Source organism: Thunnus thynnus, chromosome 12 (assembly GCF_963924715.1).
Source record: "Thunnus thynnus chromosome 12, fThuThy2.1, whole genome shotgun sequence".
Taxonomy (NCBI): domain Eukaryota; kingdom Metazoa; phylum Chordata; class Actinopteri; order Scombriformes; family Scombridae; genus Thunnus; species Thunnus thynnus.
The window spans coordinates 9,876,977-9,903,978 of NC_089528.1; the positions used below are offsets into that span (position 1 = coordinate 9,876,977).

At 39.0% G+C, this 27,002-nt stretch overlaps 1 protein-coding gene across 1 annotated transcript in view; it reads left to right on the forward strand.

The window, feature by feature from the left end:
* The window catches only part of slc1a7a (solute carrier family 1 member 7a), a 44,254-nt gene that overhangs the window by 12,211 nt on the left and 5,041 nt on the right, over positions 1-27,002 (forward strand). The window contains exons 3-10 of the mRNA XM_067605246.1: positions 11,724-11,939; positions 18,421-18,463; positions 19,180-19,411; positions 19,660-19,759; positions 20,207-20,440; positions 23,852-24,046; positions 25,472-25,606; positions 25,863-25,962. Of these exons, the coding sequence (XP_067461347.1) occupies positions 11,724-11,939; positions 18,421-18,463; positions 19,180-19,411; positions 19,660-19,759; positions 20,207-20,440; positions 23,852-24,046; positions 25,472-25,606; positions 25,863-25,962 (1,255 nt within the window). The remainder of the gene's footprint in view (positions 1-11,723; positions 11,940-18,420; positions 18,464-19,179; positions 19,412-19,659; positions 19,760-20,206; positions 20,441-23,851; positions 24,047-25,471; positions 25,607-25,862; positions 25,963-27,002) is intronic.

The following is a 27,002-nucleotide window of genomic DNA, read 5'->3' on the forward strand; positions in this document are numbered from 1 at the left end:
GCCTTTTGCAAGGAAGAATGGGGAAAAAACCCAAATACAAGAATTGAAAGAATTTTAGGTGGTTACAAAAAGCGTTTGCAAGCTGTGATATGTGCCAGAGGGTCTGTTACTAAGTACTGATTATCAAGGGTACCCAAACTTTTGCACATGCCACGATGTTTTTATTTTTTTATTTTTCTACAATTTATGACAAAAAAAATATCTATGCATTAATGTTTGCAGAAAATACTGTTTTTTTCCATATCCTAGAGAGGCTGGGTTTACATCTTTTTTCAATGAATAAATCACCAAAATATGTTATTTGACAAGGGGTGCCCAGACTTTTGCATACAACTGTATATATCGAAGTAAACCTGTTGCCCTTTTATAGCTTTGGATGTGTTCATAGGAGCGTACATCCTGCCAGATTCTCCAGTTTGACTATTTTAGGCCCAAAGCTCTTAGTTGCCTGCATGAGGTTAGTGATGTCCAACACACAAAAAAAACTCCCAAAACAAATCATGCAAACGCACCAGTTACATGCAGGGTGCTTTGTGCAATAAGCTACTTACAATCTATGCAACAGCAAAGACTGGATGAGAAGTTAATCCTCCCTTCCTCTCTCTGTCTCTCTCTGTTTGCCTGTCTCTCTGTCTCTATTAGTCAGTGCATCTATGTCTTTCTCTTGTCTGTTTCTCTTTCTGTACTTCTTACGTTGTTTAAACTCAAGGCAAAAGGCAGTATGACTATGTGTTTGTGTATTCACGCATACTCATGGTCCGTTCCCCCAGTTTCACAGATATAGAGCAGGAGATCACTTCAGTCCAGGTTTCCTGTCAAACGTGAGGCACGTGAGGGCAAGAGACGTTAATTACAACTAATCTGAAACAGCGCATGCAGGCAGGGGGCCAAACTCTGCCAAGTTCAGCAAACCACTTGAGCACACGGGAATGTAAAAGCAATCAAGGCAAACATTCAACGCTCTGGGCATGGGCTCAGGCTGCTGGAGCTCCTGTTGAGTCTACAGCACAGTCAATGTTCTGGGTGCCTGCCTGCAACTCGATGGATGCAATAATGGATAATGAAGGTGGAAGGCATGGCTTGTTACTTCACAGCTGTTGTGTTTGGACTAATCACTATCCCCCTCGCGCCCACCCACTCGGAGGTGATTTGCGGTATATCTGCATATTTTTGCAACCCTCTGCAGACATGCATGCCAATCCAGTCACAGACATAAAAAAGTGTGCTTTTCTCTCTTTGTCTCTCTCCTACCATACACACTCATGACAGCAGAGTACATCTAGATTGGGATGCACAGACCGACTGGTTGACATGGTGCATGGTACAGTAGGGCTTATCTAGGGGTGAATATCCGCCCTATAGCTTGCCTGTCCCCATTTTTTTCCCTCCCAGCGCCATCTGCACACCAGCCAAAGCGGAAACCAGATTATCCCATGAACGCGTCATGCAGAATCAATGGCCACTCCACTTACTGCCTCCTTATGCTCCATGTTTCTTTTATTTTTGGAGACTGTAATTAAAATGAAGTATTTAATAGGGGAGATTTGGAAAAAAAAATTGTTGTGTTGTGGTTTATCATGGTTTCTACTTAAACACATCATTTGCATTTTGATAAAGCCTTTGGTAGCTCTTGTTTACCAGTACTGGCTGAGATCTGAGGGTCAAAGGTGAAGCTCTGTTTTAATGATATGCAGCATCCGCACAAACATATGGCTGATCCAAACCGTGTTCAGAGTGCTTGATAGTTGCATCTGCATTTGTGTGAAATCTTGCAGTGAGGTGTAAATGAGTCTCTCTGTCATGATTCCTGCCTCAGTCTTATCTACCTGTCGCCACCTCCCCAGTGACTCTCTCCCTCTCACTCCCTGCATGTGTGATTGTGTGAGTGGAGACAGGTGTGCTGGAGTCAGAACAGTGCCCCACCAGCTGCAACTCGTTCCATAATCAAGACTGAATCACTGCCAGATTGTAGCCTCTGCACCATCCCGTCTGCTCTGTCTCTAGTACCTGTCTCCTGTTCCTTGTCTTGTCAGCCCTGTTTCCCTGCCCTGGACACCCGCTATACCCAGCTTCCATGGATTTGGACACTTGTTTCCAGGCATTTCACTCTGTATTTGTCTGTATGTCCATTTGACCTTTAGTTAGCTCCAAGTCACATCTCCATATGCAGCTTTAAGCTGAATGCTCAGATACACACAGCTAAGAGGAAATAACTGGTGTGGATGTTGAGTGTTGCAAAACAGATCTGAGTAGGTTTGTGCTCCAGGTTCTTTACAAGGTTACTGTAAAGTTAAAGTTACTGTGTGTTTTTTTGTTTTTTGATTGTCAGGAAACAAAGGTGGCTATACAGAAATCCATAAATATCCTTATGAAGGTTTTTGGTGCGATTTCACGTTCCTAGGCACAGGCTGAAACTCAAATAAATGATTGACATCCCTGAATATGATGCATAAAGTCTCCTGAAGACTAAAAAAATTGATTTGTACATTTACGTCTATTTTGTTCTTCTCAGACCAGCATGTTGTTCCAGTGGGTTCATTTTAATTGGTCAGCCTGTTCTGATGTTCATGTCTTCCCCACTGCTTTTGAATTTTTAGATTAAAATAACGTACGGAAAATGCCAATTAATTATGTTTTATGTGTGTGTGGGTTTGCCCTCCGTGGTGAGATTTTGTCTTGTCACTGCCTAATTTCTGTCCTCACACAGGAGCGGGGGTGATTGATTGCCTGATTAGGCTCAGTAGCCAGATAATTCCCCATGACTATTTGTCTGACTAAAAGAAGAAAATAGAGATAAAATGAGCTTCTGTAGTTTTCTTCAGATGGGACTAATGTACAGGGAAATAGAGTGGATTAGGATATGAACAGAGGAATCGAGTGGAATATTAATAGAGTGAGAGAATAGACAGATAATAGTGATAGAGAGAGAAGAATAATAAAGTGGAAATAAGGAAATTTATTATATCTTCAAGTTTTCCTCCTTGTACCCTGTTTCCTGAATGTCACAGTGACTCAGTGGGTTTGGGCATATGCCATGTGTTCGTCAAGTCACATTGTGATGGTTAGTTGTCTGGCAAATTGAAGCCGTGCAGGTTATGATGCACGAGTCTCTTTGGCCTGAAAAAGGGTGTATGTTATTTTAAGATATTTCATCAAATAGTCCCTCTATGGAGCCAATCACAATCAGCTGTTGAGTGACACACATCATCAGAGAATATACAACTCTGAAGAGCATAACATTTCAAAGGGAAATTGGAAAGCATACTTGCAACAAGTAATTAACATCTCCACCGCATTAAACATCCCTTCATTAGCATTCCCTTCACTCTGAAGTTATGGGCACCATGTTGCTGAAGTGTTTATTTTGTCTTGTGCTGGGAGTTAAGTTAACACTCAAAGCACTTTCACATTGCTGTGCTGCATCTACTCTAATGAACACATTCAACTAAACTCATCTAAAAGTGTAAATAGGATCTTCAGCATCAGCAGCATGAAGAGGTGTTGAAATTGTTTGCTACTTTGTGGTTCGAACAATACAGAATACTGGATGTAGCTGTTCATTATCACAGCACAGATAGGGTATAGAAACATCCAGTATGTGACACATTTGCAGGGTGTTCCTTTTTCTTGCTGGTTGTTTTGTATTTCACAAGTCTTTTTATTAATATTTTTTACTTGCTGGGTTTGTCTTTATATAAATACTGTTTTGGTTTTTTGACCACAGTGGGAAACAGAGACCTGGCATTTCACTGCAGCGCCTGCTCAATGTTATTGGTCAGCTCAGTAGGTCAGGCAGTGGAGTTAGATGAACAAGTGGTTTATAGAGAATTGGTTTTCTTAATCTCAGCATACAGAGAGACAGATAAACACAGTGTTGTACAGCAAGGCAGTGAGGATTTCCCTTCCTGACTGACCCTGATGGCCATAAAACAGTAATCCAAACTAAAAGCGCAATACACATCTAAAAATCATTAATTCAATCATTTATTAATTCCTTAATCCATTATATCTCTTTTAGCGCTCATTATTTCTCACCACACAGCCTGTGAAAAGAGCTTCTTCAGGTTATAACACCTTAACTTGTGCTCTGGTTCCACACTTCATCTCATTATCCTTTGCCATCTTAACAAGACTGAAGCTATCCACGGCTAATAACACTGACCAGCGCTGACCTTCATCTGAAGTGGTTGCTGTATGTTCACACAGACTGACTTGTATTGACTTTCTTACTTTGACGATACAGTCTTTGTGTCAGCAGGGTAACAAGCTTGTCATTGAGAACTGTCAACAGTAACAGCTTATTGACACAACCTGATATGCACCTAATTGCTAAAAAGAGCAGTGATGGCTTTTTGTTCCACAAACAAATCCAACATATGCTCAGTGAGCTGGCCAGGTTCTATTTCTATTAACAGTTTTCTCCAGGTCGTTTTAACTCATAGACTGTCAAGGGATTGATTTCAAAACACCTTGACGGAAAAGTTCCTCATAGAAAAAGGAAGGACTCATTAAAGAGTCAATGTTCATAGAACTGTCCTGATCTATTATTGAAGCACATGTAAGTACCCACCATTAGTATTTAGAGCTGTTGTGAGCTTCTTGTTTTTAACTCTTTCACACTTGTGTGCAGAACTATAAAGAAGCTGCTGTTAGACTGTGACAACTAGAAGCTATAAATAATCCTGAGATATAAAGAACAGTGAATCTGCCCTGAAGTAGAATGACATCAATGTGGCCTATATGAGCTGATCTGAGCTGCTGAAACAAAGGCCACTGTGTCACTACTAGTTGTCATGTTGTCATGGATAACCCCTCTCCAAGGAGCCTCGGCCTTCTCTTTTTCATCTGGATGAAGGATTACTGTAATGCTCTTGCTCGGCGAAGGTGCAGCAGGGAGGACTATAAGCCCCATATGGTCCAAAAATCTTGTGGCAGATCTGCTGAACGTGTGTTCGAACCTCACGATCTAGGCAGCTACACATGGCAGGCAACCAACTGTAATCCCACCTCGACTCAGATATCAGAGAGAGACAGATCACTGCGTAACTGCTGTACTGTTACATACTCTTCAGTATGTTATTCAGTTTCCTGTTGATAAGAAGCTGAACAACAACAGCTGAGGTGTAGTGTTCCTCTGAATTCATGGGCTTTTACTCTGCTCACCCCCCAAAAAAATGTAATGCAACATGTATTTTAAAAATACATTTTTTCTTAACAATTTCATTTTTAATTCTATACAATTATCTATCGTGCTGTCTCTGTTGTATCACCTGTAGCATCAATTTAAACATAATTTTTCCCCCAGTGACATCCATGCCTTTGCTTCATAAATCTTCCATACATTCCAGGTTAAAGTCTTGTTTAGATCTTCAGACTTCACACTGTATAAACCACTGGTTCTCAACCTGGGGGTCAGGACCAACCAAGGGGTCACAAGAAGATTAAAGAAATATTTACACTTTATTAGTGTATTTTCTTTAATTATTTTTTAACAGGGCATTTACTTGTGAGAAGGGGTCACAAGTAGATTAGCTTAATTTTAATGCTGCTATACTCAAAATCTTTACATTAATAATGGATCACATGAGTAAGTGAAAGGGGCCGCTTGTAGTGTTGAACCCACAGAGAGTTATCACCTGACCCTGCAGTTGCCACTCAGTGTCTTTCGGCCAATTATTTTGGTTTTTCAGCCCCCAACTTGACTGTTGTGGTTCATTCTCATAGCGTTGTTTCTCGGTTGCAACAGGTAGCTGTTTTCAGCAAAAAAGCTCTAAAAAACTAACGTACACTACCTGCACAGCACCAGACAGCAGACAGACAAAGTTAGCGACTATATTCTCCAGAACAAAGTCAGGAAAAAAGGTGGCATTCAGTAGTTAAAATACAGCAAAAAGAATCACCTCATGTAGGATGACAAATCTGCTGACATATAGAGCATGTGGTTAAAGTTAGCAACTAGCTGGTGTACAAAGTGAATCTTTTAGCAGCTGAGGAGCCACATATTTCTCTCTGAAGTTATTAGAGAACTAAACAAAGGTAAAACAGAGTGAATATTCAACTTAAATTTGCCAAGTGGCCAGAAACACTCCTCCAAAAGAATTCTGTTACTGCATATCTGCTAGATATGTAAATAAACAACTGTTTGCTAACAAGTTTAGCATATTAACTTAAATGTGTCAATGTTGTATTTACAACTTGTTTCCGCTGCCGCCAAATGGCCAAAAAAGCAGGTTTAAGCGAGTTCCACTGACTTCATGGTGCATTTATAGCACAGTGTATAGGACTTTAGTATTTCATGAGGTATTTATACACAAATTGATCCATGTCACTGTGTTAGAGTTAATGTAACTATTTCTGGACACAGTTTTCATCAAATGAATACCAAATATTCCATTAAATATGTGGCAGGAGGTGTGATAGAACTGTGTTTCTATATGAAGTATATCATCTTTCCTTCCTGGTTGTCAGTTGATCAGGAAATGTGTATGATCACCTTTTTTCATCAGTTAGTGAGTGTGATCCAAGACAAAACACACTTATCAGTATCCATCTGTTTGAGCTCAGACCAAGACCTTCATTTATCTCACACAGGGAAATAAAATGTAGAACATGTTAATATTACCAAGAGTGCTTATCTACCCAAAGTAGAGGAAACACAAATTAAATGTTATAACATCTAAAAAAAATCAGCTGATGAATCGGCAACTGATATGAATAATTTTGCCAGAGATAAAAGAGAACTTTGTCAGTAGTAACTAAGTTGTCCATGAAATGAAATAACCCAGAAATAATCCTTCATATTTTAATCACTTTTTGCTATTCATTTCATGATGTTTCTATCAGTTCACTTTGAAGTTTTTGTTGATTTCACAGCTGCCACCACCTCACAAGACAGTAGCACATCAAATAATCAAGATAAGGTCAGGACTCATGGATAGTTTCCATCAAAAAGACAACATTTGACTGTTATTATTATCAGATTTAAGTGCACAGAGCTGGGAGGAGGAAGGGGTCACGAGGTAAATCCCTGGAATGACAAATGCAATTTTTTTCCCCTTTTGATCTCCAGCTGCAGATTTTTTTTGCTGTTGTTTTTTATTTTTTTGTTTTTTGTTTCCTAAAGAACTGCTGTATGAAAAAAATGAGTCATGTCAACTCTGTAGCAAACATCTGCACTACAACAATGCAACACAGTTGAAACAGTTTTACTGCCATTTTCCAGAAGAGTGATGTTCTGTTGTGCCACCAATCCACCTCAGCTTGAGTCTGTACTTACGGCTTTCTGATTTTCCTGCCAGAGGTTGTCTAATCCCTGACCAGAGCAGGTCAGACCCCTTAGTTATCCCAGCTGCAGCTGCACTTATTGTCCGATTTACCAAAGGAGCTAAGGTTTATTCACACAAGCTGTTTTTGTCAATGTAACTCTAGTAACAACACAACACTAACAACTTGATAATGGAATTATTATAAACTGTGCTTTACTCCATTTGTGGCATTTATGACTTTTAATATGTACGAGGAGAATTCAGATCATGATGGTGACCACATCCTGGCTAATCAAGCACTTAGATTGCTTTCATACTTACTGGCTCCATAATGGTCCTGTATATGCATACTCATATATTCTCACATGCTATAGGCAGCAATTTATTCAGATGATAATCACACCTTGTGGTTATTCCTGGTCAAAAGTGCACTAATGAAACTGAAATGTAAATGTTTACCTGAGTGGAAATGCATCGTCAGCAGCAACAGAAGCCCTGCAGATTAGAATTTACCTTTAACAACACTCCCCTTTACTTCTTTGTCAAAACACTAGAAATACTTTGTTCAATGACCATTATTATTTTGAGATTTACTGTGTTGATGTTTCAGGTCAAAATGTCCTTTGATATTATAATGTAGTATGTTCCTTGGGAAAGCAAAAGTCAATGTCTATACTTGAGAAGATTCAAAAAAGGTCTTCTCTGTAAGTGAGGAGTGAAAGTTAAAGATGTGTTACCTGTGAGTAGAGAGCTGTGGTGTTGCAGCAATAAATAGAGATACTTACTCAGCCCAGGTGAAATATTTTAAATCTGTCAGACAGATATTAGGCCTATACTACATGGAAATAGCACTTTCCTGAAAGGAAGAGCCTGATGACAGGGTGATGAACTTCAATGAGTTGGTCTTTCTTGCCAAGTGCAGGGTCACCTACAGATCAGCATCCCTGAAGCAGCAGGAGATTCAATGGGTTAGATTCCTGCATGGGGGCTGGCAGATAGGGGAGTATTTTCTATGATTGGGAGAAGAAGTGGAAATCATAGTGGTAGCTGTAACACTCTTCAGAATAAACCACCTGGCCTGGTTTATATATTAATTTAGGAATGCATGAATACATTTCATTTATAACGGCATAGTTACAAGACAATAAACATTTTATCCACCTTATGATTTAATTTGAAGAACATAAAAGGCTAATTAGTCTTAACTGTAATTTTATCATTTACATCTTCATTCACATGCATAGAAAAGGTTTGGTGATACTTTCACACTACAAAGCTGGCCAGAGTGCTTTTGGCCATTTAGCAGCAGTTGAAGGACTGCACTTGAAGAAATACGCTTATTCGCTTTCTAACCAAGAGATTGATACCACTCTCATGTCTGTGTGTTTAATATGAAGGTAAAGAAAGGAGACAGCAGAAAAACTGCAAATAGGGGGACACAGCTAGTCTGCTCTGTCCAAAGGTTAAAAAATCTCCTACAGTACCAGCACATTTATAGCTCACTGATCAACCTGTTTAATCAGTACTAAAACACAAGTGCAAAAACAAGTTGTGGTTTTACAGGAGGTTTTGTGCCAGACTGTTTTTTGGCCAGGAGCAGTGAATTTCTGGTTTCCTGCTTTTAACAGATTACATAAATGAGATATAACTTATAGACCCTTTTCATGGCAGACATTTATACTTGTCAAAGAAGGAAAAGAACAGGTGTAAATAATAACCTTAATGATGGCTCCATTCCATCACTTGTCCCAGTAAGTCATGTGTGAGTGAGCATGCACAATACCAGAGTGCTGGAGTTGGCTCACCTGAATGGAATGCAGCCATCATTAGTTTTACTGATTCCACTTGTGTTTTCCTGATTTGACAAGACAAAATACTGTGATAAGGGTCTATTAGTGAGCTTTAGAGGTGCTGGTAGGTGTATCATTATTCTTTTGTACAGAGCCAGATTACCTGTTTCCTCTTGTGTCTAGTCTTTATACTAAGCAAATATTAGCTAAGCTTTATATTCAAAGTTATTATCTGTAAGATTTCAGTCCTGGGTGATTTGGCAAAACCTGTGGTGAGTAATAGAAAGTGGGGTTTCATATTACAGCAAGCATTTGTTGAGCAATGAGAAATATACCAAGGAGCAACTTTTGTAACTGTTTACAGTGCAGCTAAAGCAAGCATGTAGGAGAATTTATGGTGGCCATGAAAGCCACAAAAAAGACAAAAGGCCCTCTCTACAGTCAGTGTTTGGTTGTTTGGTCCATTCTGGGATATTGTAGAAAAATGGCGGTGCAAAGGGTTCATTCTAATAAAACGAAACGAAACAAACAAATGAACGAAAACACAACGATTATTATTTTCAGGTGATGAATAAATGATGAATTTGATATTCCATTTCGGCCAAGTCCGTTCCGCTAGATCCCACTAAATTCTACACACTGCACCTTTAATTTAAATTCAGTTTTCCAGGGTATCTTGAGGGAATTTTCTCTCCCTTGCCCAGTCCAGATTTGCTCTGATGATCCAGAAATTTGAAAGGTTTGAAATGTTTATACTTTACAGCTGGGAAAGTGCCATGACTTTATTCATGCTCATTTTATTGTAATGGGACCAGTTCTAGTAGAGCAGCCCATCACTTGTGTGAATACTGTATTCCCACCATTCTCTCAGCTCAGCCTCAGCTGGTATTTTAATCTTGACAGAAATCAAATGTGGCATTGATTCACTTGCAAGAATTATTTTTCTTTAGCTGTAAAACATTATGTGGCTGCAGTGTGATGAAAATGAATAATCCTGTACTTAAATCCAACTTTTTATAAATCAATGCCTGTGGCCTCTACAGGCTGAAAATCGTTGTTGCTGCTGACACTTTCAACCAGTTTCGTGCTTGTAGGCAGACGTTAGTAAAATCAGATGCTTTTTGATGATTCAGCATATTCAGTTGTGAATAAATGTATGATCTGCTATCACACACACACACACACATCCTTGCATCCTTGTAGCCCAACTTGCACTGCATACACTGCATACACTGCATACATACAAAACTGTGAAAGTAGTTACAGACTAGTTGAAAAATTGGATCAAACATTTTTTTACTTTAACATCAAGCAGACTCCTCCACAGGAAATGGAGACTCTCTGTCGTACATTTCAGAGATGATAAAAGGAGGAATGAGGAGGATGAGGGTGACTGCACAGAGATAGCAGTACCATCCGAACACTTGCCAGCACAAGACAGATTACACTTTGAACAGGAAGGAAAATCTTGTCACCCCAGCTCAAGAGACAGTATAGATCTCTCCAGCTCTCTCCTCCTACTGCCACTGGCGTCACCCTCCTGCTGTGCCACTATTTCAACAGTCTCTCCACACTTCCCACAAATCACATCTTCCTGCCTTCTTTACATTTTCTCTGCACTAGCTGAGAGGCAAACAGCTTTGACTGAGCTTTTTTTTGAAAACTTACAGTGAATGTCACCCTGTCAATGCAGTGAAAATGAAAATCCAAACAGACAGCAGCTCATTTAAATGCAAATTGCTCTATTCTGTTTATAATGTTTATGATTACAGTTGTTTGTTCCCCCTCCCCCAGGCTTTTCTGTGAGAGCAAAGAGTGAAATACAGACCTCTGAAAGGCTGGATTCACAAATAATGAAGAGTAGCAAGTGACAGAGAGAAAGACAGACAGATTTAGGGGATGATTTCTTTCAATTTGATGCTTTCCTCTCATTGTCATGTTCAAAATGTTCTCAGAGATTGCCGTCCTTGAGACTGCAGAGGCAGTGTTTTATATAAATGACTTCACTGGTTTGAAAACAGGCTTATTGAGTTTTGATAAGTGGCTGCCATCATGTCAAAGGTGGATAATCAGGCACTCAATTGAAGCTTTGATGGGTGGGTGGCTTGCTTGTATGTGCACATAAAGTATGTTATTAGAGTGAATAGTGAACTCAAGCCTGCTGTTTCACAGTATTTATCTGTTGTAGTTTCTGTCTTTTAAATCACTTGTGATACTGCTGTGAAGAGCTGATATTGTTCCACACATTTACAACTAGACCTTTTATCTAAAATTGTCTTGCCTACATAAATAAAATTGCACCTAACCTTGTGAACCTATAACTCAGTAATATTTAATCAACCCGCAGCTTAACGGTGTAATTTAATGCAACTTTCAATGGAATATTCCTTTGCCCTGTAAAAGCTTTGAGTGCAAATGAACACTGAGGTAGTTAGCTGAATAACTGCAACAGCATGCCAATGAGCCATTTTTATTAATTCAGTCCCCCACTGCAGGAACAGAAGCTCAGCCAGTTTTTGACACAGAACAAGGGCAGATCTGTGGCAGCAGTTTCACAAAGTCTTTCTTGATTTCTAACATGAACTTTTATCTCCTTGCTTGTCTTTTTTGTCACCCCGCTCCTCTTCTCTCTACCTTTGTGTGCTCCCACTTCCTCTCCATACTTCAGTTTGATGTCAGGTCTAGCTGCCCTGGACGCCAAGTGCTCCAGCCGCCTGGGCATCATGACCATCTCCTACTATCTCTGGACTACCTTTGTTGCTGTGGTAGTGGGCATTGTCATGGTGTACATCATCCATCCAGGTGGAGCTGCTCAGAAGGAGGACTCTGAGGACAGCAAGAAGCCAATGACCAGTTCTGCCGACGCTCTGCTGGATCTCATTCGGTAAGCATGCTAAGCGTCATTTAGCTCAGGAAAGTGTCATCATCCTTGTTGGAAACAGGATAGGTGGCCCAGAGCAATACACACGAAATACACATGCAATACACAAAAAATGTGGCACATGAGCAATATCACCTCACACATATGCAAAGGGCTACACAGAGAGACAGACAAGCACATTACTTGCATGAATAAACAGTGCTGCATTTATGGGAATCCATTAAACTTGCTCATCTAAAACTAACAGAATATGAAATGTTGAAAGCTCTTGGACAGCAGTTTTACATCAGCGGTTCAGTAGGTGCAGCAGCACCCTGTGGTACCTTAACAACAGGCCAAGTGTGCTGCAAGATTTATTTATTTTTCACTTTTTTTACTGTTTCACCACATAAAAAGCAACATTTTTGTAACATTTTTTATACTACTTTTTCTAACAAATCAAAACAGGAGAAATATATATATATTATATATATGTATTACTGTATTTTTTCACTCAGTATTGACGTTAGTTCAAATGTTTTATATAGTATGCCCAGAGGTTAAAGTGGGATTTGGCAGGTGGGTTGAACCCTATGATCTGGTGTAGTGGTGCAACAGGGAAAAATGACTCACCTCAAAATAACTCCCACATTGATTTGTACTGTGAGCTCCAGTGGACTTGTTTTCTTTGTGGACAGGCTATGTGATCATCTGACCTTCTTTTAAGCACCCATTTCTTGCTCTGGTCTGTGCTGCTGCAGCTACTCTGGGCTGTGCTGCATTTGAATTAACCAGATAACTTCAGCAAAACATCATGTACATATCCTCTGTCAGATTAAAAATAATTCTAAAATGAATGACACTATTTAGGCAAGCTTTAAATTTTATTATTATCACAAATTAATTATGCTCCTCATACTAGCAGTGGGACCAGTGTGGCGGAGCTAAAATCAGCCCCCACCTGTGCTAACAGCAAGCATAAACAGACCAGGGGATGAGGGCCCTTATAGGGGATTCCTGACAGTCATCACCAGCACCGCCAGTCGGGGCGATAAGTCAAGAAACCATCAGCTACCGCATCAGTAGCTAGCAAGACAGTTAGCCAAGTTGCACGTAAAACAGCTTTGTTTGGTGATATTTGTTGAGCTCTGTTTGAAACGCTGCATTTGAAATTACCTGCCACTTCATAAAAAAGCATCTCTGTTTAGGCTCGCTCCTCTACTGTAGCTAGTGGCTAGATGCTGAAGTACCACAACCGTGAGTTTATCGACATCTGCATGCATGAACCTACTGAAGGGAAGTGATTAGCAGGACAGGGTCCACATGTGTGGACATCAAAAGGTTTGGGAACCACTGTCATATAGTATATAGTGGCTTCATTCTTTGAACTACAATAAGACTCTCATATATGTTGACAAAAAGAAAAATTAATGTTCTATAGCAGGGGTTCCTAACCTGGGTGTCGTCAAGTGACGGCAAGATAAATCTGAGGGATTGTAAAATGAGTACAATTTTTAGAAAAATTTCATTACAATTTTGCTTTTTCTTGTAAAATGTTGGAGGGTTCAATTTCTTCTGTACTGTAAAGCTACTAAAATTAAACAATCTGAGAAGGGAACATCACTCTTTAGTTCAAGCTCAGCTCATGGGCTTACTCAACCTGTGACATCACAGGGTCACAAGTAGGCATTGATTGTCTGTAGAGGGTCACAAGCCAAAAAAGGTTGGAAACCATTGCCCTCTGGATATGTTTTGTCATACTGATGAGTGGTTGAATGTTTATTGTATGTTGCTATGTGTTTTTTTTTATATACAGGCAAATTTGTATGGGTTTCATGATGGTCCTTAGAATAGAGCTCAATGTATAAAACATAAAAATTTGTTATGCAGTTTTTTCAAGAAAGATGAACTTTGTATGATATAATGTTAATGAAAAGACCAAGAAGAAAGAAAACATTAAATATATTAGTTACATTTACTTCTGAATAAATCAAATTTTGCTTTGGATATTGTGAATCTATGAGTGAAATAATAGATATTGATTGTAGCACTAATGAAAGCATACTGAATTGAAAATCGTATTAAATTTTAAGTGCTGAGAGTAAATTTTATTTACTGCTTTCAACCTTGGAGATAAGTGAGAGAGAGCAATGTGCAAACTTCATGTCAGCATGTTAAAGGGGACCTACTGTGCTTTTCCTTATTTTCAGTCATATATATTATGTTACACTGTTGGATTCAAATAATGAGGTAAACGTATGAAGAAGTAATCCCCATGAGCAAAAAGCACTGGCTTCAAACTGTTCTGAACGTTTGGTTTTCAACGTTTTTTTCTACTTTCAGGCCGAGCCAACGTTGGCTTGTGACTGATTTCTTTATATGGTCATCTGCTCCACGCACAGCACACGAGTTCGCTGCTCCGCTACACTACCATTATGGTGTTTTTCCATTATTTTGGGGGTAGTCATGCTGAGCCATGACTTGTGTCAAGCTGGCATGCTGTGAGTGTTTTTCCATTACACAGCAGGACAAAGATAAGTTGTTTACCTGTTGGAGGTGTGCTGGTTGTCTGCAGCTCATCAAACATCATCATCACTGTGGCTGTTTCTGCTTGTACTACAAAGAGCAACAAAGAGCTCCAAATATCTCCATATGTTGTTGTGTCGACCAGTTTTTAGTGCCGCTAATGAAGCTCTGCTAATCCATGAGGAAAGCATTTAATTTCCTGTAAATTCTTTACAATAAAAGTCTCCCATTATTTAGTAATTTAAAAGCTTTTAATATGAAACAGTAAAGCAGGAAATGTTGGTTTGCATTGGCGGTAACTTAACACAACAGGGGGCCTTAAAGAGACAGGAACTAAGACTGCCTGTTAAAGACAGAGGCTGAACTGAGGGGCTGCATAAAGGACCAGTATAGGATAAATAAGGATATGGTATATCTTATACTATAGTATATAGTATAAGAACTGCGAATCACACAAAGCTACTCTAGTGGAGTAAAAATATAGAGCTGAAAATGAGCATAATGGGTCCCCTTTAATTATAGCGCAGATTCTGCATGCACAGCACAGCACTGTCACAAATTGTCTTATAATACCTGTGATTTAAATGTCTTGCTTTGCGTGCGATCTCATGAGGACTGAAGTGGAGGAAATTGCTTGAGGTCAGGGCACAAAGCCTCGAGCCTCATGTGCCAGTGGGTTATCGTGCTAAGCTAATTAGCGCTGCTGAAGGATGAAGAGGGTGTGTTTGAGGTGAACCTGGGTCAGCCCTGCGGTGAGAAACATGACAGTGAGGCCTTGAGAGCCACTGTGTCAGTGTGACAGTCGGTCAGTGGGCTTAAAGTCAGCAGCCTGCAACACAGAGATCTGCTGAGGTGTTAACGCCACCACTAGAATATTAAAGTTTATGGTGATTATATTTGAATACAAATGCATATTTTTCAAATAACTATGAGAAACTTCATAAAATGCCTTATAATGTGTTTTTATCTGAGAAACATGTAAAAGTTGTCGTCCTCTGTCAAATCTGGTGTTGTTTTTTTAATATATTTGAGAGTTTTAATGACAAAATCAAATCATACCAGAAATAAATTGTATTTGAATGACTCACTTTAAATCAGGATGTTAAAAAACGGAGTAATAAACTGGCGAAGCCCATAAAATCCAACGATGTACTGATCATGTGGAAGTGGTGAAGCTCTGTCATTGACGGGATCTCAGTCCATTTGTGTGTGTGCGTGTTTGTGTGTGTGTGTGTTTTACAGAGCACAGCTGTGCTTTGGATTTATCTCGCAAATCTTCTTTAGAGCCCTCATCTATCATGCAGGCATACTATATCGGTACACTCACAAATGGGCCTGACTGTCTGTGGTCATGTGTATGTGTGAGTGTGTGATAAGTATGTATAGTGAGCACAGTATGTATGAATATGTGCATACTTGGATTTATTAGGGGCACTGGGGTCAGAGTGGTTCATTAGCCTGCTTTCTCTGTCTTAGACACAGGATAGGCTGCTGAATGGCTAAATGGTCAAATCCATGCAGAATACTCACTGCAGTCCACTGACTTATACCACATTGTCCCCTTATATCTTCGCCATATGTCTTTAAAGTCAATCTGCTGAATGCATAAGCTGTGAAAATACAATATGCCTTTAATCTCTCTGCATCTGAAATGTGCTGTTTGAATTTTGATTGTGATTTGAGCTCTGTGTTGATGTGGGATTTACAGCCCCTGCTAATGCGATGTTGAGTTTGTTGTGATTGATGACAGACCTTGTTCTCTGTACTGCTTTGAGAACGCTACATATATGTCTCAGAAGCAGGAAACAATCTGCATCATAAACAAAAGGTGATGCTTATTACACTTCTGTTTTAGATTTGATCACCCCATTTAGACTATAACAATGCTACCGTTTGTTCTTTGTGTATTTTGTAATTCCAACGATCTGAAATCATTTATTTTTTCTCATAATCTAGATTATGAGAATTAGATAATTTTAGAGTATGCAACATCTATCAATAAGTCTCACCTTGTGTGTATTCCTGCATTTTTACTTTGTGTTTCTTTGTGTTCTACAAAGTCTCCATCAGTCAAAGGGTTGGTGGAAAAAACTTTTTGTGTGGTTTCAGGACACTGAACCTCATTTTTCATTTAATGAGCAGGTCTTGTAAGCAAATCTTGTAGAGCATAGTGAGGTTGTAACACAGTGCTGCACTCCTTTATATAACCATGTTTAGAAAGGAAATTACCTTCTACAATTTACATTGTGTGCTTAAACAATTCATTGTCAGATTAAAGGACTTTTGTATGAATCATCATGAGCTTCAGATGTACTTTGTGAATCATGTTTTTTTCAGTGTTGTTTCATGTTAGTCTCAGTTTGTATTGTAAAATACTTTCAACTTAGATGTGTTATATAAATAAAGTTGATTATTGTAAGTTAATGTACTGTATTTTCATATAGCACTTTCATGCACTGAACAGTGTCTTTTCTCAAGGACACTTTTTTTCTCTTTGAAATGATTATTCCAGCGTCATCAATGTGCACTTGTGGTATTATTTCTGACCTTCTCCTCTGCCATGTGACAGTCCTACAAGCCTACACAGTAACTGTGGCAGTGTGCCGGTTCTGTAAACCCTCAGTCTCTCACATGGGTCCCATTTACTTATCTCAGCTGAGCAAAAGCATGTTTGAAAATCACTGAACTGTATGAGGATTAATTTAAAGTCATTTCAGTATATACATACAGTATATCCATCCTTCCATTAACCACAACCACTTCCTGTATGCTGTCACCTGGGGACTGGATCCCAGCTCATAGTGGGCAAGAGGTGGGGCTCATTCTGGCCAGGACAGCAGTCTATTGTAAGGCTGACACACATAGACAGACAACCATTCACATCCACACGTAATTTAGAGTCTATAATTAGCCTGACCTGCATGTCTTTGGACAGTAGGAGGAAACTGGAACACCTAGAGGAAACCTCTGCAGGTACAAGGAGATTATGCAAACTCAACACAGAAACAAGCCCCAGTGGCAGGTTTGGGTATATATAATACCCATTTTAGTCCCTTTTATATGAGTCAAATTTGTTGAACAAGCCTTCATCTGTTCCTGTTTATGATGGATAGTGGGCATCCATTTTCCACTCCTGTTACACTTCCCCCTTTTCCACTAATTTAGCACTTGTTTCCCTTTTGTACTGCTACACTGTTTTCAGGTTTCATCATTCCCTGTTAATGTTGATGAGCAGAGAGTGATGAAACTCCTCTGCTGCAGCTGCCCTTGGTAGCCAGAGCGCTCAATACTCTTTTGCTCAGCTGAGATTTGAGTGGGCTTTTTTAGGTTGGTTATTTAAAAGTGTATCACCGTCCTACGTATTTAACCATCGTTCTGTGTGGAAATAATGAAGATTGAAGGTTTTCTCTGAAAGGGATACATACAGAAAAACATATTTATTAATGCTACAATCTATTGGGATGGTTACTCTTTCCATGAAGAACACTTATGAGCTGAATCCACATAAAAATTGTTATTTCTCATTGATTTCCAGACAGCTGGTTAGATTTAAATGTTCAGTAATAGAAGTGCAGTGGATCATGCAAGTCAGTGATGAGGTTTCTAATATTTTGAATATTCACTATTGTATTGCAGAATCATTTTCACTCTCAGTGATACTGAGCACTTTGTGGACATAACATGGACATATCTGTTATGTGAATTCATAAATAATTCAGTTTTAAAGCCAGTTTAATGCTAAGAGAGATACAATAAATCATTTTTCTTTACATTGACTGCTGTATTAAATCAGCTGCTGTGTGTCAATTGTTCTCCTAGTCATCATGAAGTTGCTCTGTATGTTTTTTTGTGATTGTGAATGACATATATAAAAATGGTTCTACTTTAGAAATGCATATGTATGTATTATTTTTACAGTATAAATACATCTGCCATCTATTGAAGGCTATTCATCTAATCTCAAAATTCTCTTCCTCAGCAACATGTTTCCAGCCAACTTGGTTCAAGCTACGTTTCAACAGGTGAGCTGAAATGTTGAGGGCAAAGATACTGTATGCTAAAAAGAAAAACAGAAAAAAAGGTTCAAAACACAAACTAACAGCTCAGATATTTTGGAATTAAGGTTTAAGCAGTAGTTTGACATTTTGGGAAATACGCATATTCACTTTCTTGCAGAGTTAGAGAAGAAGATCGATACCACTCTCATGTCTGTACGCTAAAGCTAGTTAGCTTAGCTTAGCATAAAGATTTTTGGAATGGAGAGAGGAAACAGTTAGCCTGGCTTTGTCCAAAGGTACCCACTAGCACCTCTAATGCTGACTAATTATCACATTAGATCTTTTTTGTTTCATCTGCACAAAAACCGAAGTGTGAAAGCAACACATTTGTGTACCATAATTTTGAACAAATGGAGATATAACATGTTAATTAGTAAGCTTTAAAGGTGCTGGTATTGATCATCTCATGGTACAACAAGAAACCTCAAAAAGAAAGTGAAGAAGTGTATTTCCCAAAATGTAGAACTATTCATTTAATGCTCATTGTTGAGGCAGCAGTATGTCATATGTTCTCTTTATCATGTTTTAGATGAATATCAAAATTACAAGGTAGCACAAAATGACCAGTACTATCAATGACTGAGCCCATATGTGTCATTATCATGTGAGAATCTGCTGCTTTGTCTGTTGTTTGTTTCCGTCATGTTTACTGAGGGCCTGTACTCTCTTTTGGTTTCAAGTATCGAACCCAGAGAGTCCCAGAACTCATCCCCAAACCAACGGTGGCTCAGCTCCTGGACGAGACCACCACGCGCAGGGTCTACATCTACGGCATCCAGGATGACAACGGCACTGATGTCCAGAACTTCTCCCTGGATCTCACGCCGCCACCTGACGTCATCATGAAAACATCACCTGGTACCAGCGAAGGCATGAATGTGCTGGGGATTGTTATTTTCTCTGCAACCATGGGTAAGTGGTTGGCACGGTTTCATCACACACACCTTCAAGCAGTAGCATGTACAATGCATATGCATTCATACGTATAATTGCATAAGTGAATTCTTGGCACACCCACACCTTTGCATAATTTAGCTGAAAATGTGTATGAAGAAGGCAGAGAACAAAGAAATGACGACATTGTCATCATTGTAGATGTGTGATTGACGCATTCATCAGTTCATGCATGCTCAACATGTTGTTTTTCTTCTTCAATCCAGGGATAATGTTGGGGAGAATGGGGCCCAATGGAAGCGCTCTGGTCAACTTCTGCCAGAGTTTGAATGAGGCAGTTTTGAAGATTGTCGCCATTGTCATCTGGTAAGAGCTGTAGCATTAAAGTAAACAGCATCAAAAATAAGCTTAATTTTTGATTTTTAGAATTTAGTGAGCAGTTTGGCTACAACTGGTTATGATAATAATAATACATTTACCTGAAACAGCATTTGTCATTTCTGAATCTTTTTAGCCATGCTAGCGGCGTGGAACTAGGGATGGCAACGCCAGTCAGTCAGTCCACCACTTTGGCGCTCTAGCGCTACCATCAAGTGGCTGTAGATGATTAATCTTTTTTCACAGCCTAGAGGATACTTTTACCTCTTCCTTGGAGTTCTTATACTCACTGTTCACACAGTTCTTACTGCTGACATGATTGACTGTTCAAACTTAACAACATGAAGGAAACAACATTTTGGAAAAAAACTAATCTTGTAGCTGCACTTACTGAGCAAGCACTCAACCTCTCCTCGTTTCCTTCCTTCCTTCCAGGTATTTCCCTTTTGGCATTGTGTTCCTGGTTGCCGGTAAGATCTTGGAGATGGACGACCCTTCAGCCATGGGGAAGAAGTTGGGCTTTTATGCCATCACGGTGGTAATGGGCTTGGTGCTGCATGGTCTATTCATCCTACCAGCGATGTACTTCTTCATCACGAAGAAGAGCCCCATCGTTTACATCAGAGGCATTCTGCAGGCCCTACTGATTTCCTTGGCCACGTCTTCCAGGTAAAAGTGGAGTCTCTAACAGTCCAGTTCCCAATTTTCACAAAGAAACACTGAATTGAACATTATTTTGTGAATTTTGTAGACTCCTTGAATTTGTTTTGCTGAATATCTTCAGGACCAAACACATATCAGAGAGCATACACACTTGATCAGGTTACATGCTTTTTGTTTTGTTTATTTTCCTGTATAGCATCATATTAGGTATTACAAGGTCTCTTGATGCTCTTTGGGCCCCTTGAGGAATAATAATTAAATGTTTTCCTCATGTTGTTTACAATTATTCAGTTATATAATAATAATAAAATTCAATTTGTGGTTCATCAAAATAACAAGCAACTACGAGAGTACCAAGGTCAGAGTGCTTTTATACTATATTGCTTGTTTAAATGGAGCAGATAATGGAATTCACTTTGAATGAAATGAATGTTTTTGGGGTTACACTGTGACCCTCTAACCTTGCAAAATGTCAGTACTGTCTTTTAATGTTAATGCTATATATTGGTCTTTTCCAACAACACTATGCAAGTCAAGTCAATTTTATCTGTATAGCACCGTCATACACAATGGCAGTTCAAGGTGCTGAACATCAGCAATCAGCAGTTGATCAACATGATAAAGTGATTTTAAAACAGAGTTTCGAAATATATAAATACAACAATTAAAAATGAACACCAAATCAAGCGCACATACACACACACACCATACACACTAAGAAATTGGCTAATGGCTCATAAGCCTGAGAAAACAGAAAGCTTTGAAGTTTTCTTTTGAACGTGGAAACAGTAGTGACTGATCTAAGGTCATCTAAGAACTGGTGTAATATGTTTGTATTTGTGTGTTCATGTAAGGACTCTGGCTGCTGCATTCTGAATGAGCTGCAGACTTGAGATTGTCTGTTTTGGTAGCCCTGTGTAAAGAGCATTACAGTAGTCCAAGTCTGCTAGAGATGAATGCATAGACCAGTTTTTCAGAATCTGCTTTGGATATATTCTTTAAGTGACAGAAAACTGTGTTATACTATTGATATTACTTTTCAAAGTTAAGATCAGCATCAAGAATGACTCCAAGGTTCTTGACCTGCTCACTATAGTTTAGAGACAGTGAATCTAAATGTGAGTATAATTTCTGTCTCTGCTTTTGAGGGCCTACTACGTGTATTTACGGCTTATTATTATTCAGCTGTAAAAAGATTTTTGGATATCCAGTCATTGATATGGTCGATACAGTTCAACAACTTGTTTATGGGACTTAGATCATCGGAGGACAGAGAAACATACAGCTGTGTGTCATCAGCAAATAAGTAATAAGATATGCTATGTTTCTTTATAATGTCGCCAAGTGGGAGCATGTATAAATTAAAGAATAACGGTGCTAGGAATGATCCTTGTGGAACACCTGAAGACATTTTTGTTTCAACAGATTTAAAACAACCAGTGGAAACATAAAAGCTCCTGTCCTTTAAGTCGGAAATGAACATATTAAGAACAGTGTCTGATAAACCAACAGAATCTTAAATTCTCTCAATTAAAATATCAAGTCAACAGTGTCAAATGCAGGCGTGAGATCAAGCAAAACTAAGATTTTTTTTTTTTTTTTTGAATCACCATTGATCTTATTTATTACTCTGATAAGTGCTATGATTACTTTCAAAACCTGACTGGTACACATCATAAATACTAATGTGAAAAAGGTAATTGTCCAATTGCTTTGATACATTTTTTTCCAGTATTTTGCTGATGAAAGAAAGGTTTGAAATTGGTCTGTAATTATAGTAAGCAAAGAGGCATTAATAATAATCAACATAACATGTACAAGACAAGGAAGAACAGACTTAAACAGTTTGGTGGGGATGGTGTTGAGGGAGCTGGTGGAAGAATTAAGCTGCTTGATAACTTCGTCCAGTTCTAAAGAATGAAAAATTACGTAGTGGCTGTTTTATCATGCATTGGTGTGGAGGAGAGAGCAAACCAGAGGTATTTCTGAAGCAAGCCACCATATTGTTTCTGATAAATGAAACATTGTCATAAAAAAATCAACTCATCACATTTGTTTGTAGAGCATAATTCCTCTGGAATTGAATTTGTGGGGTTTAATAGTTTGACAGTGGTGAAAAAGAGGAAGGAAGCATTATTCTGATTGTTAATAATTCACTGAGAAATATATGATCATCTGGATGATTTCTTGGATGTAATCATAAAGCGCGTTTTTGTATATTTCAAAATCTACTTGTAGTATTGTATTATGCCATTTACACTCTGCCCTCTAGTACATTGTCTCTTTTAACTTGGCTGTATTTCACTATTTCTCCAAGGAGCTTTTGGAGGACCTTGTAACTGTTTAGCTTTAGCTGGTGCAACATGATTAATAATCAGAGACAAAGCATTACAGATATTATCCACCATCACATTACATGATGACAAAGTAGGCAGTGTGAGCTTTGATTAATCATTGGTAAACATATCTACAGTTTTAGCATTAACGTTTTATAATAAATTTATTGGCACTCTTGTGCTTCGTGGTACAGATCAGTGATCTGACATTGCAACATCTAATATGGCTGTTATAGAAATACAACACTACACCTTGTAGCATTTCATAGTTGAGCGTCAGAGTGTTTACTCCTGGTTTACAATCAGTAATGATGATAATCAGTCCATAAGTTTTTATCACACCCCCTTCAAATGCTCTCCTGCTGATGAGAAATATTTAGAGGATTTGTTCAGTGAGGCTGTGAAGGTTCCTGTAAATATAATTAACTATTTGTTACATGATTATGTGTTATCAAGAGGAACAACTTGAAATAAAAAGATGTTTTTGCTACACTCAGATCTCACCTAGCCAACCTTGCTCACATTATTAAAAACATAAACAAACCAGATTTTTTTACTGATTTTTATCACGTCTCACAAAAAAATGTACAAATATTTGCACGCATACTGTACTGTGGCCATTTGAATCAAGACCTTGATTCATTTTACAAGCGGTGTCTGGAATTTCTTCACATTTTTGTCCCTTTTGTCACCCATTAAACACAAACTATGTGTTTGTTTACTTCAGTGTTTTCTGGCATTACAAAACTGCAAAACATGTCTGTCACATAATTGTTTTTTAGTCCTAACACTGTGAAAATAATCCAGTTAATAAATATATGTTGGCAAATTGTTACACATCAATTGTAGGCAGTTTTACGGCACTGTGGGTTTGTCATGAATCCACTATGGTGGGTAAAACAATTCATCCGCCCACAGAGAAAATAACTACTTGGAATAATGTAACAAAACCTTTAGATTTGTGTCTTTGTTGTATGATCGACAACACAACAAATAATTTCCTGTATGATATAGTCTTGATTACACGGCTTCTCTCAGAGGGGGCTTATTATCTGGTATTATTTATCTTTTCCCGCTGCAGCTCTGCCACTCTGCCTATCACCTTCAAGTGCCTCCTTGAGAACAACCACATCGACAGACGCATCATCCGCTTCGTGCTGCCTGTGGGGGCCACCATCAACATGGACGGCACCGCACTCTACGAGGCTGTGGCAGCCATCTTCATCGCCCAAGTGAATAACTATGAGCTTGACTTTGGACAGATCATCACAATTAGGTAAGGCTGGCTAAATTTAAACTGGAACTGGCACAACAACAAAAAGAAATGACATTTGATGAAAAAATTCATAAACTCTAATAAATGTCAGCAGATGTTGATTCAGATGAAATCCTCCACTTATCTGTGAGGAAGGCAACATGCTAACAGCAGTTTCTTTTTTTTTTTGTCCCTGTGGTTTTGAAACAAGAGCACAGGGCTAAAAGGGGCACTCCACACATCAAGTTCAGTTTACTCATCCCAAGGAGTATCATTCAGGTTGTGAAAATTGTTGTATTCTGTCTTCAATGGCTTCAAAGGGAGCTTTCTAAAGCTAGAACCCTAATAATATCACCATCACAGCTTGGGCTTGGAAACTGCATTACAAACAAGGGGAATGCAGTTTGAAAAACGCAGGCATTTAGCCTACTTGTGGTGTTTTGAGTACAACATGAATTAATCATGTCACGTCACACATTTAGTTTAATTCTGAATTAATAAAAAATATTATGGGATTTACTAGATACACATATATGTAAATGTCACACAGATTACGCCTCATATGAGCTTCTTAGTCTGATCAGATTTTTGCTAAATCAGTCTGGAAGCCCCCGGGGACACAGACAGACAGACAGACAGACAGACAGACAAAAACACCAACACTCCCCCTCCCACCAACACTACCACCTATACCTTTCAACCACAGGTAGACAAGTCTACACAGGTCCAGGAAACATGCCTGTTCCTCCTCTGATTTGATGACATGTCCTACTGTAATAACATTAAGCAGACCTCTCCTCATGGCTTCAGTCTGTGCACATTCCCTCATAATCCCTTGGCGGTAAAACCCATATGACCTGTATTACTCATCTCCCTTGTCACGCCAGAATTATAATCATTTTTCCCTCTCTCTGCGTCCTGTTCCCGTGCCGTTTGGCTGCTGACCACAGAGCTGCTCCATCTGCATGCTAACCCATACCCCCCCCGTCTACCTTACATCCTCCACCCCTCCACTCTTCTCGTCCTGCAGAAAGACAGTTTGTCAATTTGTGCTCAGAGGTCCAAGATCTCAGACAGAACATCCGCCTAATCGTGCTCCTCTCTCATTCTCCCTACACAGTGGTGGAAGAAGTATTCAGATCCTTTATTCAAACAAAAGTTTAGTGTAATAATACAAGTAAAAAGCCTGGCATTGTAAAAGTACTGAGGTATAATCATCAAAATGTACAAATGTATTAATAAAGTACACCTAAAAATTGTATTGTAAATGTACTCAGTTACTTTCCAACACTGTCACTACTCCGCTACCCCTCACAAACAAATCTACACTTTCCCTCGCTTCAGAAAGATGATTCACCACATAAACGCCTTTGATGGAACGTTTAACATCATGTCCCTGTACGTTATAGAAATAAAGGCACTCTGCTCCTCTGTCTGTTCCCTCAGCATCACGGCCACCGCAGCCAGTATTGGTGCAGCTGGAATCCCGCAAGCTGGACTTGTTACCATGGTGATCGTGCTGACCTCTGTGGGTCTGCCCACTGATGACATCACTCTCATCATTGCTGTTGACTGGGCTTTGTAAGTAAGGGTTAATCTGTCCATCATGAATAGCTGAACGTGTTGTGTTCCAGTATATTTTAACCTACAGCATTTATATCTACAGAGTCTATAGTCTATTAATCTATAGAATCTATAGAGTAAAATGCACAATGTAATGACATGTCCCACATTATGACCTCCAAGGGTTACACTGATATATCATCTGTTTTTAAAATTATGAATAATATCGTTTTTCACAATGTTCATTAACACTGTGGATGATTTTGTCACCCAGGGATCGATTCAGGACCATGGTCAATGTGATGGGCGACGCCCTGGCCACAGGTATCATGGCTCATATCTGCAGAAAAGATTTTGTCAAAGAGGGCGAGCAGGTGAGAGCATGCACGGACAAATCAATGAATTCTGAGATTGCAAAGCATCCATCATTGGCTTCTTGACCTGTGTATAGGAATATTTGTCTTTAAAAGGGTGTGTGGATAAAGATTGATGGAGTATAATGTCGTCTTTCTTTGTATGTACAGACGGGTGACAAATTAAAGGAAAAATAGGTCTGAATGCTTGACCCCTAAACTGAGTGGATCCGATGGCTCCGTTATGCTGTGGGGGGCATTTTGCTGGCATGGGTTGGGTGCACTTGTCCTCTTAGAGGGAAGGGTCACTGCAAATCAATACAAAGTCGTTGTGAGTGATCAGTTTTATCCTATGATGAAACATTTCTATCCTGATGTGAGTGGTCTCTTCCAAGATGACAATGACCCCATCCATAGGGCACGAGGGGTCACTGAATGGTTTGATGAGTATGAAAATGATGTGAATCATATGCTATGGCCTTCACAGTCACCAGATCTCAACCCAGTTGAATACCTATGGGAGACTTGGATGTGTTAGACAGCGCTCTCCACCACCATCATCAAAACACCAAATGAATGAATATCTTTTTGAAGAATGGTGTTCATCCCTTCAATAGAGTTCAGAGACTTGTAGAATCAATGCTAAGGTGCATTGAAGCGGTTCTGGTGGCCCAACACCTTACTAAGACACTTTATGTTGGTTTTTCCTTTAATTTATCACTTGTCTATAGGTTATCTCAATTTACTGTACAGCAGATTGAAAGGAATAGTTCCACATTTTGCAAAAAAATATTATTTACTTTTTTGCAAGATTTAGATGAGAAAACCACAAAGAAAACAAAGAATCTACAACTTATTAATTATTAATGTGCTTCAGAAGTGTTCGGCATATTTATGAACTGTGGATGAGGCTAGCTGTTTCCCCCTGCATCCCATCTTAATGCTATGCTAAGCTAATCAACTCCCATAGCTCCATAGTTAATGCACAGACATGAAAGTGGTATTGATCTTCTCAATGAACTCTTGGCAAGAAAATATAAAATGTTGAACTGTTCCTTTAG